This window comes from Aulostomus chinensis, chromosome 18 (assembly GCF_037954235.1).
Source record: "Aulostomus chinensis isolate RoL2024-O1b breed Wild chromosome 18, RoL_Achi_v1.0, whole genome shotgun sequence".
Classification (NCBI taxonomy): domain Eukaryota; kingdom Metazoa; phylum Chordata; class Actinopteri; order Syngnathiformes; family Aulostomidae; genus Aulostomus; species Aulostomus chinensis.
The window spans coordinates 13,708,809-13,727,695 of NC_141337.1; the positions used below are offsets into that span (position 1 = coordinate 13,708,809).

An 18,887-nucleotide genomic window follows, 5' to 3' on the forward strand; every position below is an offset into this window, starting at 1 on the left:
TTTCTTGACATAGCCCAGTAGTCCAAATTCCAATGTGAAAATCGGAAATTTCATGCGCTTTTTGTGGTGGGAGGGAATCCATGGCGATGCTGACTGCAGGGTTAGACTACATGTCGTCCTTTTGATAGTCTATGCTGGGCAAGGTTCTTAGGATCAATGTTTTGTACTCTACAACATTAACGTTATTTCAGAGTAAAAGCAAAGTATGAGGAGACCTATATAATAATTTCTTTGTTAGCTAGCCGTGGTGGCACCACTTTGTGGCAAAAGGCGTTAGAGTATATGACCTGTACTTTCTTGTGAATATTAAGAACACTGACTGAACACACAACCTCTTTCCACACACACACTTTCTTTGTTGCGCTCCCTATGAATGCTGGTTGTGTTTTGAGCAGGACAGCTCTTTGAGGATGAAAGGTACTTGGCCTTTCTACTCACCTCTGGCCGAAACCTTTGATAACACGCTGACCATTGTGTGCACACACGGCCACTCACCCATACACACATACACACATTTCCACATCAAACATTCCTTTCCATTTCCTACTCACCCCTGGTACACCGGCATACACTCTCTTTAAACACACACGAAGCACAAAAAAAAAAAAGACACTCAGCTCCACACGTCTGAATAGATTAGCTATTCACTCTACAACCTTGTTGGGGTGCCATTTGATTTATATGTGCATGTGTGTTTATGTGGCCGTGTGTGTGTGTGTGTGTGTGTGTGTGTGTGTGTGTGTTGTTGACCTGCCTGTTGTAGTAAATTGCCTGAATGATTTGGCTCTGGGAATAAGCTGGTTGTTTTTTATGCCCACTATTGATTATTAGTCCAATTACGCTTAGTTTACAGCCATTCTTGAATCTTGCATCCTCCCCTCCATGTCTTCCTCTTGTACCCCTCATTCGGGTTCTTCTGATGAATTACAGCTGGCTTAGAGGAGTGATGGAGGGCAGCAAGGAAGGTCTACCTTGCAATCAAGTGAAATGGAAACTGAGAGATGCTAAATCTATTTTGACGGAGGGCTATTGATTATAGAGGGTAAATGAGGGTTAGCCTTAAAAAAAAACAATATGATCTCACTGTCTTATTGTGAAAAAGCTGTAATGGACAGTTTTAATGTTCCATGTAAGAATGTCAGAAATCTTTTGCTTAGAAATGTTAGGAATAATATTATATTGATGTGAGAGGTCATTTATGATCAATCTGATGCGTTATTTAACACGTTCCTCAAAAAACAAGGAGGAAGAAAAGTCAGCATTCTCACCAATAAATGAATCATCGCAAGAGAGGAAAGCGAGGGATTTGGTCAGTGATGTGGACAGAGGTAATTAGCAACATTTAGCTGAAGTCAGCAAGAACGCAGATGGGGGGTGCAACAGAAGAGTGTGTTTTTGTAATGTGTTGGATTCATAATTAGGGGTGAGGGAGGAGGATTTTGCTCTGAGGTAACAGTGGGTTGTTTTTGTGTGTGTGTGTGTGTGTGTGTGTGTGTGTGTGTGTGTGTGTGTGTGTGTGTGTGTGTCTGTGTGTGTCTGTGTGTCTGTTACGGTAGTCAACCTTTGTCCCTGCCAATTGTTTTTTACCAAATGACCTACTTTCCAGTATGCATATGTGAATAAAACCATTCATCATGACTGATCCCCAGCCCAGTCTGTTCACTGTGCAGATGTGTGCGTGCCTGCCTGTTTGCTTGTGTGTGTGTGTGTGTGTGTGTGTGTGCGTGTGGTTTGTCGTTATCTATAGTTGTGGTAGTCTGCTAGTTTGACATACTGTATGTAGCCGTGTGCATACTTTGATACATTGTCTCGAAGAGGGAATTTGAATAAAAAAACAAAAACAATCAGGCTCCTCCCAAGGCCCAGTTTCCAAGGTGATACAGAGATTCTATCAATGAGCCAAGGTCCCTGTTGCTATGGAAACACTTATGAATGAGAAAGGGTGCAGTAACCGTGGAGACGGTGTGAATGAGGAACTACCTCATTGGCCTGAAACTGTTTGTGATGGCGTATGCTGTTTGGAAACTGAATTCTCTATCACTCTTCTTCATCATCATCATCGTCTGTCATGAACACACATACTTGCTTCAGGTTCCCCCACTCTCTCCAGAGAGAGTTCCATCTATTTAGTGCATGTCTTTTCCAACTTCAGCATCTCTTACCCATCCTCAGGTTCTCTATTCCTATTCTATTTTCCCATCGGATGCATTCTAAAGAATCAAATCAACGACAACCAGATTTTACGAGGCATAAACTCCCGTGTCTCAGGCGCGGATTTGACGAATCCACTTATTCCTTTGTCTCTCTGCCTGATATTCTACAGAAGCTGTGAAGGGTCATTATATCTTGTTGAGTTATCTCAAGATCTTGGATGCTATATGTAGATGAGTTGATTATTTTCTTACCTAGAGATAACGAGATCGAAAACGCTCTCTGAAAATATCACGATAAACTAATTGTTATTTCCACAAGAAAATTAGATTGGTGATCTTTAGATAATGTATCAACTGACTAACGTTCTCAAGATAATGGCATTAAGAAAATAATTACAGGCTCAGCCGTTCACTGCTTAAGTAATGTGAGCTTAGCAGAGAACATAAAAGTTTGTTTATGATCAAGATTATTATGGTCTGAATAGCTGTGAGCTGTTATGAGATGGTTATGATATGAAAACCAGCAAATAAAACGCATCATCTCAATACTGTGCACCTTGAAAAATAGGGGCCATTCTTAAAGGAATAAACAAATTTAATCGAATTGATTTCATGTAACAAAACATAGATATACTGGTGTTAAGTTATTTATGTTTATATTTTTACACACCTGAGAGTGTTGCCTCATGACCAAACCGGGAAGCTCTCAGTTTCAAGGCACCATCTGATGATTAGGCATTTGATATCACACAATGTCATTACAAGGACCCCTAGCTGACATGAGTGATGAAGCACCCACAGTGGTTCTGGGGTGCGTGTGCATGGGTGGGGCTTCCAGGTAGTGTAATAACACTTCTACTGGATCTGTGGTACTTTTCCCAGCTTGCCAATCTAGTGAGTTTCCAAAAGCAGGCTGATTTCAATCCTGTGATTAAGGCTCTGCTGTGTCACTGGGCCTCTTAGTGGAACAGAGAGAAGAGGAAATGTGTCAGAGTGACAGAAATGAAAGGAGAGAGAGAGAGCGAAAGAGTGGGGGAGAGAGAGGGAGGGAGGGAGGAGCGAGCCAGAAGTAGGAAGGAGGATGATTCACACTGTGCGTCAGATGAGGGTGAGGGACTGACTGGAAGTCTGACGGTAACAAGGGAACATCTTAACCCTCTCAAGTGAACACATTCACACACACACACACACACACACGCGCGCACACACATACACGCATACACACACGTCGGTACAATCTCTTTATTCAGGTGACAAGCAGGTGCTATAAAACACACATACACAAACACACACACACACACACAACAACACAGATTCCTCCGCAGTCTGACTCCAGCTTTAAGAGGAAGATTTCAAACGTACTAAGAATAAAAATAGACAGAAACCAGCAAGTCAGCATCTCTGATTCTCACCATCTGCCATCAACCCCCCTTCCCCTTCTCTCTTTGTCTTTCCCTCTCTGTCGCTCTGTGCCTCTCTGTCTCTCCGCGGTCCCTCTCCTCCCCATCCCTCCATCCTTTCAATTTATAGTTCCTCTGTCATCCCTTCAACACATCCCTCTCTCTCTGATACTCTTCACTGTCTGACTTCACTTGTCAGCTGTATTGATCAGCAGGATTTACATACAGGGCTCACCCAGTCGCTTGTAATGACCTGGTGTTAGTTGGTGTTAAAGTGTGTTTCTGAATGTGTGTGTGTGTGTGTGTGTGTGTGTGTGTGTGTGTGTGTGTGTGTGTGTGTGTGTGAGAGAGAGAGAGAGAGAGAGAGAGAGAGAGAGAGGAGGTCTGACTGACAGCTACAAAGCTTGACTAGCTTAAATATTGATTGCCTGTGCACGCTTCTGTGCATTTGTCTCTTTCTGTTTAGGATCCTGTCAACTGTGGGTTCAGATTTCGACTTGCGGACCCTCAGAGCCGTGAGAGTGTTGAGACCCCTCAAACTGGTGTCTGGTATACCAAGTATGTCTATTTGTATTTTACATGAATGGATTATACTACTGCTTTATTGAATCATATATTTTTTTCCATCCACTTTCCAATTTTTTTTCTCCAAAAATATATATATATATAGATATATATATATTTTATCGGGGAGTATTTCCAGGTCATAGTTACACATTTAAAAGGACAATTTTCCCTTTTTAAAGGCATTTACTTTTTATTCTTTGATCCCTCAAAATAGCATGGAGATCCATTTTGTGTTAAGGTTTTATGCTGCCTCTGTGTTGTTCTGCATAATGCACTCAAACTTTTCCAACAAAAGTGGTTCTTATATGCACTCTCTCTTTCTTTTTTAAATGTTATAGTGGCAGTAGTGTTCCGGCAGCACTGCAGTGTTATTTATAGCTCGGTCTCCACTACAGGCCTGGGCAGGCAAACCAGGGCTTACTCATCATAAAAGCTCCCTTTGAAAACCAAATTCCATTCTGACATGGGATATACATTTGAAAAGTAGGACCAGGTTCCATTAAGTAACATTTAAAACGACATTAAGTGGGTGACTGTAAAATGTAAGAAAAAAACAACATTAGACAAAAACAGGTAAACAAACTCAAAATGTCCAATCTTAACCTCTTTCCATTGTTGACTTCAATTCTATATACTTTTGTCCTATATGTTATACCCAGTAATTATTATATACATATATACACACATAAACATTTACTTCTACTTACAACTAATATGAATATGTAAATCTCTAGTAATATGCTAGTATGATTAGCGACTATTATGAATATACGTTATTCTATGTTAAAATATATATTGCTACATACATACACACTTATACGTTCTACCTCTCCACCAATAAATGCATGTGGCATGAAATGAATGCTCTCTACCAAATGTTTCCTTTGAGATCTTTTGTTCAAAAGGAAAAGTATTAAGTAAAGAACCTCAGGTAAAGTTTATTTATATCATACAAGCCTGCTTGCCGACTTAGAATTATAACACGTGATCCTTGTTTGAATTGATCCATCATAAAATTGAATGCTGTCTAGGCTACTTTCTGCAGTAGGTGCTTCAAAACAAAGTACTCCGTTGTCCCTGTACGTAGCTTACAAATAGTGCAATAACTGCTGAAAATGTAATAAATACCAATAACACAATTATATTTTTTTTTCAACACTCAATGCAGTCATAGATGAACGTTCACCGATGACGTACTTTGCATCAATTACTACATTATTGGCCTGTTAATGAAAATTTGTTTACCTCCATCTCCATATCGCCATAAAATGTAGCTGCCAATAGTGTAATAAGTTTTAACAATGAGATATTTTTTCAATTCCATATAAAAGGAGATAATATAACAATTTAACAACACTGTAATAACATTTCTGAGCCAATATTAAGAATACGTTATTATATATAATATAATTAATTTTTTTGGCTGGTTGAAAAAGAAAAAGGAAAAAAATCCATGAAATCCATGGCCCCTTTACTTGAGTTATATGTCATTACATTATTGGTTCTGTAATTTTATTGCTTAATTGGCACATTATAACATTAATGTTCTACCTGGGCAATCGTATATTTATAGCCAATGATAATAAGTTAGTAAGCTCTTTGTTTGTAAATTGTGCTCAGTTTTTACATTGTCAGTATAACAACATGTATTTTTTTTAAAAAAACTTTTTTGGCAGCTTTTACCTTTTTTTGTTGTTGTTGTGCTTCAGGATAAACATTTGTTTCTTTGCCAAATAGAAACTGAAAGAGAAATCCAGCACAAGATGGAAAGTACTGATACTGAATCTCACACCTCTTCTATCTTAGAAAATCCTCATTGAGGTCAATTTTACTTGCGTTAAAGGTAAATAGAGGATGATGTTCCGACTCTGTCCTCCAGGCTTACAGGTGGTTCTCAAATCCATCATGAAGGCCATGATTCCTCTGCTGCAAATTGGCCTCCTCCTTTTCTTCGCCATCCTCATGTTTGCCATCATTGGCCTGGAGTTCTACATGGGCAAATTCCACAAGACCTGCTTTGACAATCACACAGGTAAGTGTGTGTGTGTGTGTGTGTGTGTGTGTGTGTGTGTGTGTGTGTGTGTGTGTGTGTGTGTGTGTGTGAGAGAGAGAGAGAGAGAGAGAGAAATAGAAACTGAGAGAAAGACAGAGACAACTTTAAATAGTCACAGTGCTTAAATTAGAATTGCAATTTGAAAAAAGCAGTATAACAGCATTCACATTTCATGTTGTGCGTACTATCTATTTTTGTAGTTTAATTTCTAATATCGATATGAATTTGACTATTTTTTGGTCTTCTGCTAGTAGAAACAAAACCTTAAAAAACTCCAGGGTAGTCACAGAGTTACACTCACAACTTATTTTGCATTCCATTCTGGGCTTTTTTTCATACTGGTTTCACACATAAGTGCCAGTAGTAGTTATCTAGTCATGATGAAAACATAATATTTACAGACATAAACTCAAGAGAGAGTGCAGCTTAGTTATGCTTTGAATAAAGACAACAACAATGTCAATGTGCCATTGCAACCAAAACAAGTTTTATGCCTTTCAAGTACTCAAAAAATAGGTATCTTGAGCTAACAATGATGCATTTTACTTCTTTGTAAATCTTCCTGCTGAAGTGAAAAAATATATATAGTTTGTTTTTGCTCATATCAACGGTTTTGGGGATTACTGAGCATATGGCTGGATAAAGAAGATGTGGATTTTACCAGATGATGATTTTTCAGGTAGTTTTACTGTTTATTTGTTGCAGTAGCTGTCGTTAGCTGTAGCTGTCGTTAGCTGTAGCTGTTGTGAGCTGTCGCCATCATTATCTGTAGCTGTTGTTAGCTGTAGTTGTCATTAGCTGTAGCTATAATTAGCTGTAGCTGTCATTAGCTGTGGCCGTCATTATCTGTAGCTGTTGTTAGCTGTAGCTGTCATTAGCTGCAGCTACAATTAGCTGTAGCTGTCATTATCTGTAGCTGTCATTAGCTGTAGCTGTCATTAGCTGTAGCTGTTGTTAGCTATAGCTGTCTTTAACTGCAGCTGTCATTAGCTGTAGCTGTAATTAGCTGTAGCTGCAATTAGCTGTAGCTGTCGTTAGCTGCCAGTCACTGTAGCATCAAGCGAAATTTATGTGGCTAGCTCTTTCTGCACTCTGGAGTCACAAAAAGAGACACAGGAGGGACAAAACATTTCAAGACATTTATTTGTGATTATTTGAAAGTCAAAAAATCAGTTTTTGGTTTAAGTATCACTTTAATGAGCTGATGCTTTGTTGATCTACTGTGTGATATTAATACAAACACAGACAATACTCTTACTCCAGTGCATCAGTTTGACTAATTTAACAGGAAATATAATCTTTTTATTGTACTGCTGTTCAATCCATGTTTGTAAACATCAACTCATTTGTGCAAAAATGTACTCTTTTCAGACGTATAGATTCATTTTTTGTTATTTTTCTGTGGCTTACACTTTGGCGATCTACCAATTTTGTGCATTTATTCCAAACTGCCTCCTTAATTCATTCCCTTCGCCAAGCACTCAGTAGAATATCGGAATAATGGTTTAGCTTGGTTAAATGGTTAGTTTAACCTTTTTCATGACATCTCTCCACCTCTACTCATATTCAGGTGAGATCCGAGAGGAGTTTCCATGTGGGACGGAGCCTCCATCGCGACTATGTCCAGAGGGCACCATGTGTAGACAGTACTGGCTGGGACCAAACTACGGCATCACCCAGTTTGACAACATCCTGTTTGCTATTCTAACCGTCTTTCAGTGTATCACCATGGAGGGCTGGACTGACCTGCTATACTATGTACGTACTGGTAATCAGTGGCCAGACCACATTGACTAATTGAAGGAACATTGATGATGCAGGTCTTTGCACCAGCACCTTCAGGGGATATCAGGACCCATCAGTCCCTCTCATCCCAGTTTTCCTATTGCTAAACACACATTTCCACTGCCTCTACATCTGAAACAGTGTTTTCAAATTCTTGGCTCCCAACAGCCACCATCAACTCACCACCCACTCCTGCTACGCTGGAGTAAAAACAAACGCACCCCCTGCAGTGAAACTATCAGACAGAAACAAAGGCTGGAGCAGAGAAATGAATGAATCTACCCAAATAGAATACTTCATGATCCACAAAGAAGCTTTTCAATAAGACTAGTTATGTTTGCATTGCTGTTTGCAATTTAAAATCTATTTGGCAGAGGAAACTTGGTGGAGGAATGGAGCACTGGGCAAAGGAAAAATCTAAATCTGGGATATGAATGCTGATACGTAGCATAGTTTACCAGATTGATTTCCAACAAAACAGGCACATGAAAAACACTTCTGCGTCCCAGCAATGAAAAACTCCAACGTATTAACTTGAAAAATGGTGTGTATGTTCATTTGCATGTGATCAGATGAGACAAGTGGTCACCTGAGGCACACTGTAATGGGTGTGAGGTGTAAAATCACATCCACCTCTGACACACATGTTAATATACCAGACCTGAGAAGCGCCGCTGATTGCATTCAGTGTGAGATTGTTTTTGATTATAGAGCAATTGCTAATTTTTCTTTCAGTGCTGCAGTAATGTAGTTGAAAGCCTTGTTATGCACCCTTTATTTACCACAACAAACCTGCTCATCATGAATGGACTGCCTCAGCAGAAAAAGTCTATTACAAAGAACTGAATATCAAACTGACATTTTTCAGCCTGTTTACCACGGAGCCCTGGAGTGGCGGGGGGGGGAAGACAAAAGAAACTGAGGGCATAGAGGGGTAAAACATCTAATTTTAGGCCATGAGTTATCACTGATTCCCTCAGATTTGTTATATTACAGTTATATTCTCTAGCTGTGTATGAACTAAATTGTTGGAAGAAGTTGAAACTGTGATGTTCGCTTTCTTTGGTAAAGAAAATTTGAAAAAAAGAACAAAAAGCAAAAAAATAAAGAAATAGAATGTGAAAAAACATAGAAAATGATAAATAAAACAAAACAAACAAAATCGATTAATCATATATTCCGTGTGCCTATTTTCGGCAGAGCTTTTCTGTATCATTGTGTTTGGAGGCTGTGGTGCTGATTAAAAGTACCACACATTGTCAAGGAAATGTAAAACCTTCGACTTGTCCTGAAATTAGTCATATTTATTATGTACTTGATGTCCCAGCCAGTGTTGGAGGAGGCTGCACACTTGAACATCCCATTCAAGAGTTAGTTTCTAAAATCATCGTGAGACCTGTGCACATTCTGTCTGTCCATGAAACAAGTAACTGCTCTTGTCATCACTCATAACAAAGAATAGTTTCCTGCTGTCGATGGCAACGGTTACTATGGAGACTAGGTGAGGGTCTTTGATTGTTCCTGTTGTCATCTCCTTTCTTTCATCTTTCTTCCTCTTTTTCTCTGTGCTATTTTTGTTGATTTCTTCTCCTTTGCTTCCATTCGGTCTCTCTCAACTTCCTTGTTTTTTCCCTCTTTTCTGTCTGTCCCCTTTCACTGCGTGTCTCTCTCTTTCCCTGCGTCCCTCCTTCCCGGTGCTGCTCTATATTTAAAAGGGCCTGTTCAGCCGAAGTTATTCTTGCAGCTGCTGGGGAGGGAAGTGATAAAAGTTTAATGGTAGAAAAAAGGGTCTGCGGTACATTGGGTACACAGAGGCAATGCCAGCTTACATGCAGGAAGAAAGAAAGATGGAGGATAGAGGAGACAGGAGTAGGAACGACAGGAGAGTCCGAGTTGGGGTCTGGGGGTGGGATACGGGAAAAGACGAGATGCTTATCAACAGGGAGCATCCAGCAGAGTAAGGCGAAAAAAAGTCGTCCTCTGAGTTCAGCAGCTACACGGATTAGCAGATATGAATTGACTTTCAGAGCAAATCATGTTATCTGTTTGTTTTATTCCAGCAGCGGAGGACAGTTTAGAGTGAACTGGCCTCCATCTCTTTAATGACCACATTGTCTAGACTCTAAACAATCGATGAATGACAGATGTTCTAATGTGAGCTTCATGTATATTTCTTAAAGATTGAACATCCCCAAGCTGTTCAAGATTCATACCACAGTGCTTGAACACTAATATCCACCTTAATTTAATTAGAGGCATTTTCACTTCACCAGTGTGTAGAAAGATTTGACATTTTATTAATCATGTGATGAGTTTCCACCTATGACTTAATCAATGTATATGGTTATATGACCGATACTGGTCTGCTGATGTCAAAGAATTGGCTTTGACCAACAGCTTATATGTTCAAAGGTGACAATATTATCTGTAAGAAGACAAGTTTGTGTGATATTTGCATTTGGCACACACCGATGAAGCTATGTAAACATTGAGAGTTGAAAAAAGCAATTCTTCATTTCCTAAACATTTTGAAGACCCCATAAATCATGTATTTATTCTTGTTTTCTTATCAGAGAAGAGATTTGACACAGATGTACTTCACATAAAGACGACTGTCTGCCCGTACTGATGACGTGCTGATATTATCATGCATCCTTATACATTTATGTGATATGATTATCTATTTATCCTGTGAGTTGAGCATGTAAATAACATTGGAAGTTTTGACATGTTGCTAGTATCTCCAATAACGATCTAACTCTAACACAATGATTCTACCAGTACATCTCTTGGGAATTGAAATATAATAAATAATAAATATAAATATGTTTTACTCAAGAAGATATTTGGTCATTAGCAATTGTGGCGTCGATCTTTCTTACTTAATTTGGTAGAAACTGCTGTGTGCGTCTTAGCTTAGACGTTTTGTTTTTTTTATCAAGGTCAGAGGCAAAGAGCAAAAAGTTGATGTCTCCATCTGTGCGTGTGTTTCCAGAGCAACGATGCCTCAGGGAGCGCATGGAACTGGATGTACTTCATCCCCCTCATCATCATCGGCTCCTTCTTCATGCTCAACCTGGTGCTGGGTGTGCTGTCAGGGTAAGGGTCTTTAGATTGGATAGTTTAAAATACAAGGTGGTAGAAAGGACTGTAAATTTGGATGGTGTGTGTTTGTGTGTGTGCAGGGAATTTGCCAAAGAGAGAGAGCGCGTTGAGAACAGAAGCGAGTTCCTGAAGCTCAGACGACAGCAGCAGATTGAGAGGGAACTCAACGGCTACCTGGAGTGGATCTGCAAAGCTGGTGAATAAAGTTTAGGGGGTTTACTTGTTGAAATTTACATAGAAAAACCCACACAACTGTGTGTTTTTGTCATTTAACTGTCAGTAATCTGTTAGATGTGGCGGTATAAATGATGAGTTTGGCAGTAGACATCAAGTCGATGCTTATTATCGCTCAAGGGGAACAAGAGAAAATATCCTCTCAAAATCCTTCATCAAAAATACACAAGTTGTGTTTTTTCACCCCCACATTCTGCAAAGACTGTCTCCTACTCCTCCTCTGATTAAATCTTATCCATCTCATGTCATACACCTAAAGGCACCTAGCCAATCAGAGACAGAGTAGGGCTGTGGGCGGGGCTTCTTGTCAACCATTTCTTCCAGACATGGATGAGTAGTTGAAACTATCTCAGTCCACACCAGTACATCAATAAAGGTAAACAGGGTAAATAGTACAGGGTCATAAAAAAAGGAGGATGAGAGAGATTTCATAAAACCAACACCAAATTAAAGAGCCAGTAAGAGAGCTTTAAAAAAAGGAGGTGGTGGATATTGAAAGGAGGGTAAAGGGTGCACATAAAGGACAGAGCTTTGATCTTCTAAAGATTACATAAAAATAAGAGAACTTGAGGAAGATAGCACAAGTAGAAAGCAGACTTTTAATTAAAATAAGAAATGATTAAAAAAAAAAAAATTCAAGGATATTGGACCATCCCATGAATTGCAGAAGTCATGACGTGATGTGTGTTAAGCTTTCTGCTCTGTGTTTTGTAGAAGAGGTCATCTTGGCGGACGATGAAAATGAAAACGATTATGATGGTATACATTTTGCTGATTTCTCTTGACTGTGTTCGTGCCTGGCTGTTCTATAATACTAATGAGTTGAACACATCCTGCAGCTAAATTAGTCAACATCAGTACGGCTGTGTTCTATTACAGGCTCCCGTAGGAGAGCCACAAAGAACCACAAGAGCAAATCTGAGCTTCTAAACCCAGAGGAGGGGGAGGGAGATCTGGCAGTGGGTAAGAGACACTCTCGTTCTCTCTCTCTCTCTCTCTCTTGCACGCACGCGCGCGCACACACACAAACACACACACACACACTCTCTTCCTCTCTCTCTCTCTCTCTCTCTCTCTCTCTCCCTCTCTCTCCCCCTCTCTCTTTCTTCGGCAAACCACAGGTACAGTACATACAGAATCTATGGTGTGTATCAGCATTACCTGACCCTCCTCTCCTTCTCTCTCCTCTGCTGATCTGTCTCCCTCTTCTTGTGTTACCTTTTTCTCTCTTTCCTCATCTTTCAACATCATTGTTTATGCCTCCGAGGCAGAGACAGCGACGGCGGCCAGAGGCGTCGTCCACGCTTATGTACAAGCTTCAATCCATGGAGGGAATGATTTGAGTTCATTTTGGTGTAAGCTTCCACTTGGAGTCGTAGATAAAGTTCAAAGGTCGCTGTGACCTCACTGAACAAGCCAATTCATTATAACATTTCACACAAATGTGTAGTAGGACATAGAACAGAATACAATAGAACAGAATAGAGTAGAGCTTTATTGTCCTCCAAGGTAGACATTTTCTCTTTGATTCACCAAATACATAAAATGACAAAAGAACAGAGACAACACTGGACAGGGTCCCATTATACACTCAAAAATTAGTTCATGTCTGTGGCGTAGAAGTGATCAATCCCTCTTGAGTTAAGACTTCTGACATCATTTGAGATGAAGGACTTTTCTATGTTTTACATCATCATTCAAACATGTGTCGGCTGCTATTCAATGACATAACCCTGGAACAGACGTGGTAGCTTTATTCAATATCAGGTCTTCAATATATACTTTGGAAACCTGAATGTATACTGGAACTTGGCTGATAGCTGGCGGCATACATGACTATTTCCCGTTGTCCTACTTCCGTCTCATGCGAAGCTTTTAGGGCAATCTGGGGTAGATGAACTCCAAACCTTGTGTGTTTGCTTACCTTTTCAGGCTCACCATTTGCCCGTGCCAGTTTAAAGAGCTCCAAGCTCGAAGGATCAACTTTTAAACGGCGGGAACGGAGGTTACGCTTCTTAATCCGACATGTTGTTAAGTCCCAGGCCTTCTACTGGACCGTTCTGTGTTTGGTGGGACTTAACACGCTGTGTGTGGCTGTAGTGCACTATGACCAGCCAGAACCACTTTCAGATTTTCTATGTGAGTAGGGGGGGGAAGGGGGGGGGGTCTTGAGCTGATTATCTCCATAAATGCATGAATAATCTCCCACAGATTACTTGAAAAGAGTGGCTGAGAATATTCTTCTCAAGTAATTAAGACTTGAAATTGAAAAAAAAAAAGAATTGAAACAAACATAATAGGCTCTTCGCCAGAAGTACCTTCTGGCTCAGGCCCTAATAAACAAACTGTATTTAAAACGCTAAAATACTTGAGTGTTTAGTGGATGGGTGGGTGGGGGAATATTCTTCTAATAAGTGTGAAAGCATGGGTGGATTATCAAGGTCTTCTCCTCCCCTTGTAGATTTTGCTGAATTCATCTTCCTTGGTATATTCTTGACCGAGATGTTTGTCAAGATGTACGGCCTGGGCAAGCAGGCGTACCTCAACTCCTCCTTCAACTGCTTCGACTGCATTGTAAGTGACTGATTTAGATTTAGTCCAAAACTAAAATGGTTTTACCTTTTGAGATTTTCCTTAAATTTATTTGACTGTCGAGACAACAGAGCCCTTAGATGTACAGATGCTACACGCCGCGAATGCTGATGTGTGTTCTTGATCTGATCGTCATGACCGGTGCACGTGTGTGTGTGATGTAACAGGTGATATGTGGAAGTATATTTGAAGTGCTGTGGTCCATAGTCCAACCGGGCACGTCGTTTGGCATCAGCGTGCTACGAGCTCTCAGGTTATTGAGGATCTTCAAAGTCACAAAGTATGTGTATTCTGTTACATACATGTATTATTAGCTTGTATTTATATAAAGTCAAATAATAAAAATGACATACTTTCTGCTTCTGCTTATCAGGTACTGGGCATCTTTACGTAACCTTGTTGTTTCTTTGCTGAACTCCATGAAGTCCATCATCAGCTTGCTCTTCCTGCTCTTCCTCTTCATAGTGGTCTTTGCCCTGCTGGGCATGCAGCTCTTCGGAGGACAGTCAGTGCTACTTTACTGCCTCTCTTTCTCCCCCCCCCCTATCTCTCGCCTTCCCTTTTAATGGCCCTAGTTTATTTCCTTAAGATTACTTTCTTTTAATTGCTAAGTTTACAAAGTCATAATTTAGTCGTTTTTTTTTAAAGCTTCTTGTTGTTATTCCCCTTCCTGCTCTCTCTCTCTCTCTCTCTTTCTCTCTTTCTCTCTCTCTCTCTTTCTCTCTCTCTCTCTCTCTCTCTTTCTCTCTCTCTCTGTCCCCGCTCTCAAATGTATTTCTTCCATCTCTCTACCATTTGTTTTTTTCCCTTCTAGGTTTAATTTTGAAAATGGTACTCCTCCGACCAACTTTGATACCTTCCCTGCAGCAATAATGACAGTGTTCCAGGTGAGCACAGGAGAGACGATATAACAGGGAGGGAGCGAGAGCATAGAACATTTTGGGGGGGGGGGGCAAATGTAAATTTAAAAAACATGTAATTTTTTTTGTACTACAGAGAGTTTGTGTTCATTAAATCTGTGGATTGGGTATGGCCTCGTCTAACTGTGTGTGTGTGTGTGTGTGTGTGTGTGTGTGTGTGTGTGTGTGTGTGTGTGTGTGTGTGTGTGTGTGTGTGTACAGATCCTGACAGGCGAGGACTGGAACATGGTGATGTACGATGGCATCAAGTCTCAGGGCGGAGTCAACAAGGGCATGGCCTTCTCTGTCTTCTTCATTGTACTCACACTTTTTGGCAACTGTATCCTTTTGACAATGCAATTTTTTAAAAAAAGTGCCCTTAACATTTTTGAAAAATAACACTCGCATACACGCGTGTCCAAAAAAAAAACCACATGCACAAAAATGATGATGTGTGTACATACCAACATTTCAGTCCACAGACCCCTAATACACATATTTTTGTCATTTCTCAGCTACATATATTTGAGACGAGGGCGTTTCTGAAACAGGAAGGACATGTCGGCGATGTCCTTCCTGGTTTTTATAAGATCAAACACATCATTCTGCCAAGATTCACTGTTTAAGCACAGAAATAGCAGTTCATTGTGTCAATAAATGTATTTGTACAAGCAAACTCCCACACTTTGAATTTCCTTTAACTCAGTGAACAGACACTCTGCTGAATGTGTTCTTGGCCATCGCTGTGGACAATTTGGCCAACGCACAGGAACTGACCAAGGTACTCCAGATTATGTTTTTCTAGTCGTGACAAATTCTGTCAAGAAATGTGAAGTGTGAAGATGTGTACGCGTATAAATCCATTCACTCATCGCTCTTTAAGCTCCTGATAGACATAACACAACTGGGCCCAGCCCCAGTGTTCATTTAAAACAGACAGTTGCTGATCCCTGTCATTAAGATGTTAAATTGTAATGTTTACAATTGTAATGTTTACAAGTGATACACATGGAGGAGGAATTGCCGCTGATTGGTTGACAACTCCAACACACCCACAATGGGAGGAATTATTCCTCCAAACCTTGTTGCAGGGGTGAGGAAACATTTCGGTCGACTTAAATCTGATACTCAGTCTTGCAGAGATTGTAGAAGCCGACTGTACTTGATTGAACGGTGGCTACCAACAAACCCACAGCCCTTTACATTTTGTTAATGGAAGCCTTTACTGGAAAGAATGCACTTCCTCCTACTGACGGAAGTCTTTCAAATGACTTTGAGAAAGATTTTTTTTTTTAACTGATTCATATGTTTGAATGCAAACGTTACAAACATTTGAAGTGGTTTTCTTCACGTCTGCAGCTGGGACGAACCACTGTGCACGTGATGAAGGACTGACCTAAAGACTTTGGATTGTTTCTTCGATGTTCTGTTTTTCCTAGCAGTAGCTCTTGAACATCCCCGACGACCTTTGTAACACATTTGCGAGTTTCTCATAATCCTCATTTCTTCCACAATCTTTTTTTAAATTTTTAACAAATTGCTGAATGTCATCCTCTGGTCATCACAAGATCTCTTCTGTTTTCTTTATTGCTTTTCTCTCTGTGTTCTTCTTCATCTTAATTTCTTCGCTAATCTCATTCCGTGTAGGATGAGCAGGAGGAAGAGGAGGCTGCTAGTCAGAAGATCGCCCTGCAGAAAGCCAAGGAGGTGGCTGAAGTCAGCCCTCTGTCTGCGGCCAACCTCTCCATTGCAGCGTGAGTTTATAACTCTGTCACCCGCGTATTCTCTTTCTGTGTTTTAAACATTTTCACACCAGGCGCTAATAGGGAAGAATATTTAAATAGAACTTCTTCATACATTTCTTACTCTCCAACATAATCATCACTCCACTGAGTTGCATACGTCACAGTTTTAAGATATAAAGCAGTCGTGTATGTAATCAGCTGTTTTAAAGAAAAAAAAATTCAAATCATATCAAAGTCTGCTATTGCATGAGTTTGGAGTCACGCAGAGTCCCTATCAAATATGTTAATGCTCACAGGGTCATCCACTGTTTTCATCCATAGGTGGACATGCTTTTCATAACAGTACATTGGCATGATAAAAACCATGTTTCTATCTGAAAATACATCCACATGCTGGCCTCTCTATTTCTTTGGCCCACTCCTTCTTTTTATCACTTTATTTCTATTTTTCACTCCTTTTTTGTGCATATAAAAATACACAATTAGCTGCACAGTCACAAGGGTCTTGATTGATCCGGGTCAGTCCTCCTCTGGTCAGGAGGGTTGTCTTTAATCTCTTTCCTCTGTATACACAGGGGTCTCTCCTTTCACTGAAGTTCACACATTCCTGCACGTACACACACACACACACACACACACACACACACACACACACACACACACACACACACTGCATGATCCTCACTACCTTTAAAAAGCATATCAGGGGAGCCTCTGTCTGTTTAGAAATATCACAAACACACATACACACAAACAGACACGTACACTCATAAGTACACACAGTTGTGACCTTTACTGCTTTGATACATCAGCTTTCTTTATGGACTCACACAAGGATGTTATGAATTGACATAACGCACACAGACTCATACTCGTACAGTTTACCATCATCAACATCATGATTTCACATCAGTGTTTTGCTCTAAATGTATGTGTTCAACGTACTTCACTGTGCCGTGAACATTTGTGTCTGTGTATCGGGTCATTTTACTTGGCTGTCGTATTAAGAGTGAATATTTATTTGTCAGATATGCATGTGTATCAGTGTGTGTGTGTGTGTGTGTGTGTGTGTGTGTGTGTGTGTGTGTGTATGTGTTAGACAGTGAGTGTGTGAATTGTTAAAAACTACATTTGTATGCTTAAAATTTCTCCAGAATGTTTGCTATGATAGATAGATAAGCAACGAGTTCTAAACTGCTTCCTGGTTTGATACTTCACTCCAAAAAGTGTATTCTTCCTTTAAAGTAATCCCATTTTTTTTCACAGTTTGCTCTCTTCTTTTTAACTCTAGAATGTAGAAAGAGCCAGCCATGCATATTTAGCTTGAAGCTTATGTTGACTAACTACGAACAACAACAAAGTTGTTAAAAAGGTCTGGTAACAATCTCTCAGGGGGATCGTCTGTTAAATCTGTGTTTTCTTTATCAAGGGTTATGGTTAAGAATTAACAAACACTTCTGACACTTTAATTTGTATCTTGCTGCAAATGCTACCTGAGCATATGGCCGGATAGAGAAGATATGGATTGTACAGAATGATGAGCTTGAGAGTTTGTACATTCTTTACGGATTTTCTGCTGTGGTTTGTAGTCGGTTAACGTTAGCTTCAGGCTGAATGCATACGATTTCTGATTTCTGGAGTCACAAAGTGGCAGGTATAGCTTTAATGCTTGTAGGAAAATGTAGCCTATGCTGGTCTTCCGATGCCCTGCTGAAGCACAACATAGTGTGCAGGTACACAGTGACATTCAGTCGAAAGTAATCATTCATAATACTCAATCAAGCTGTTTGAGTCTTTATTACACAATAACCGGTATCAGTATCAACCTTTCCGCACCCCTAACTGTCAAAAAAACTGCAAATAGACAGCAGCGCTGGCTAACCCTTTGCTGAAGATTCTTGTGCAAAGAGCCCTGGATTGATGTTAATTTACAGTACCACATAGAGCTGTGTGTGTGTGTGTGTGTGTGTGTGTGTGTGTGTGTGTGTGTGTGTGTGTGTGTGTGTGTGTGTGTGTGCGTGTGCGTGCGTGAGTGTGTTACATTCCACTATATCAGTTCAAGTTCAAATTTATGCAGTTAAAAAAAAAGGGGGAAGACATTGAAATTCCTGTGTGGTGTCAAGCAGGGATTTTAAACTTCGGGACATCGGTGGCGCATAACAAATCTCTTGAAGACTCAGGAAGTAGGCCAGCATGAAAGCTACATACCGATGGAAAACAGTTGTAGGGCTACCTAAAACTAACCAGCCTTGTCATGATAGCAAGAACACAGCGCATCTTAAAACAACAGTGCGATCTAAATATGCTATGCAGGGACTCAGCAATAATCTATGAAAGTTGTTATTCCGTTTATT

At 40.1% G+C, this 18,887-nt stretch overlaps 1 protein-coding gene across 16 annotated transcripts in view; it reads left to right on the forward strand.

The window, feature by feature from the left end:
• The window catches only part of cacna1aa (calcium channel, voltage-dependent, P/Q type, alpha 1A subunit, a), an 87,392-nt gene that overhangs the window by 21,702 nt on the left and 46,803 nt on the right, over nt 1-18,887 (forward strand). For all 16 annotated transcript variants that reach the window (XM_086183824.1, XM_086183810.1, XM_086183811.1 and 13 more), the window contains exons 4-18: nt 4,020-4,111; nt 6,000-6,152; nt 7,744-7,931; nt 10,954-11,057; nt 11,144-11,259; nt 12,012-12,056; nt 12,177-12,260; nt 13,230-13,436; nt 13,759-13,871; nt 14,057-14,169; nt 14,263-14,394; nt 14,704-14,776; nt 15,011-15,128; nt 15,502-15,569; nt 16,436-16,542. In XM_086183824.1, coding sequence (XP_086039950.1) covers nt 4,020-4,111; nt 6,000-6,152; nt 7,744-7,931; nt 10,954-11,057; nt 11,144-11,259; nt 12,012-12,056; nt 12,177-12,260; nt 13,230-13,436; nt 13,759-13,871; nt 14,057-14,169; nt 14,263-14,394; nt 14,704-14,776; nt 15,011-15,128; nt 15,502-15,569; nt 16,436-16,542 — 1,713 coding nt within the window. The remainder of the gene's footprint in view (nt 1-4,019; nt 4,112-5,999; nt 6,153-7,743; nt 7,932-10,953; nt 11,058-11,143; nt 11,260-12,011; nt 12,057-12,176; nt 12,261-13,229; nt 13,437-13,758; nt 13,872-14,056; nt 14,170-14,262; nt 14,395-14,703; nt 14,777-15,010; nt 15,129-15,501; nt 15,570-16,435; nt 16,543-18,887) is intronic.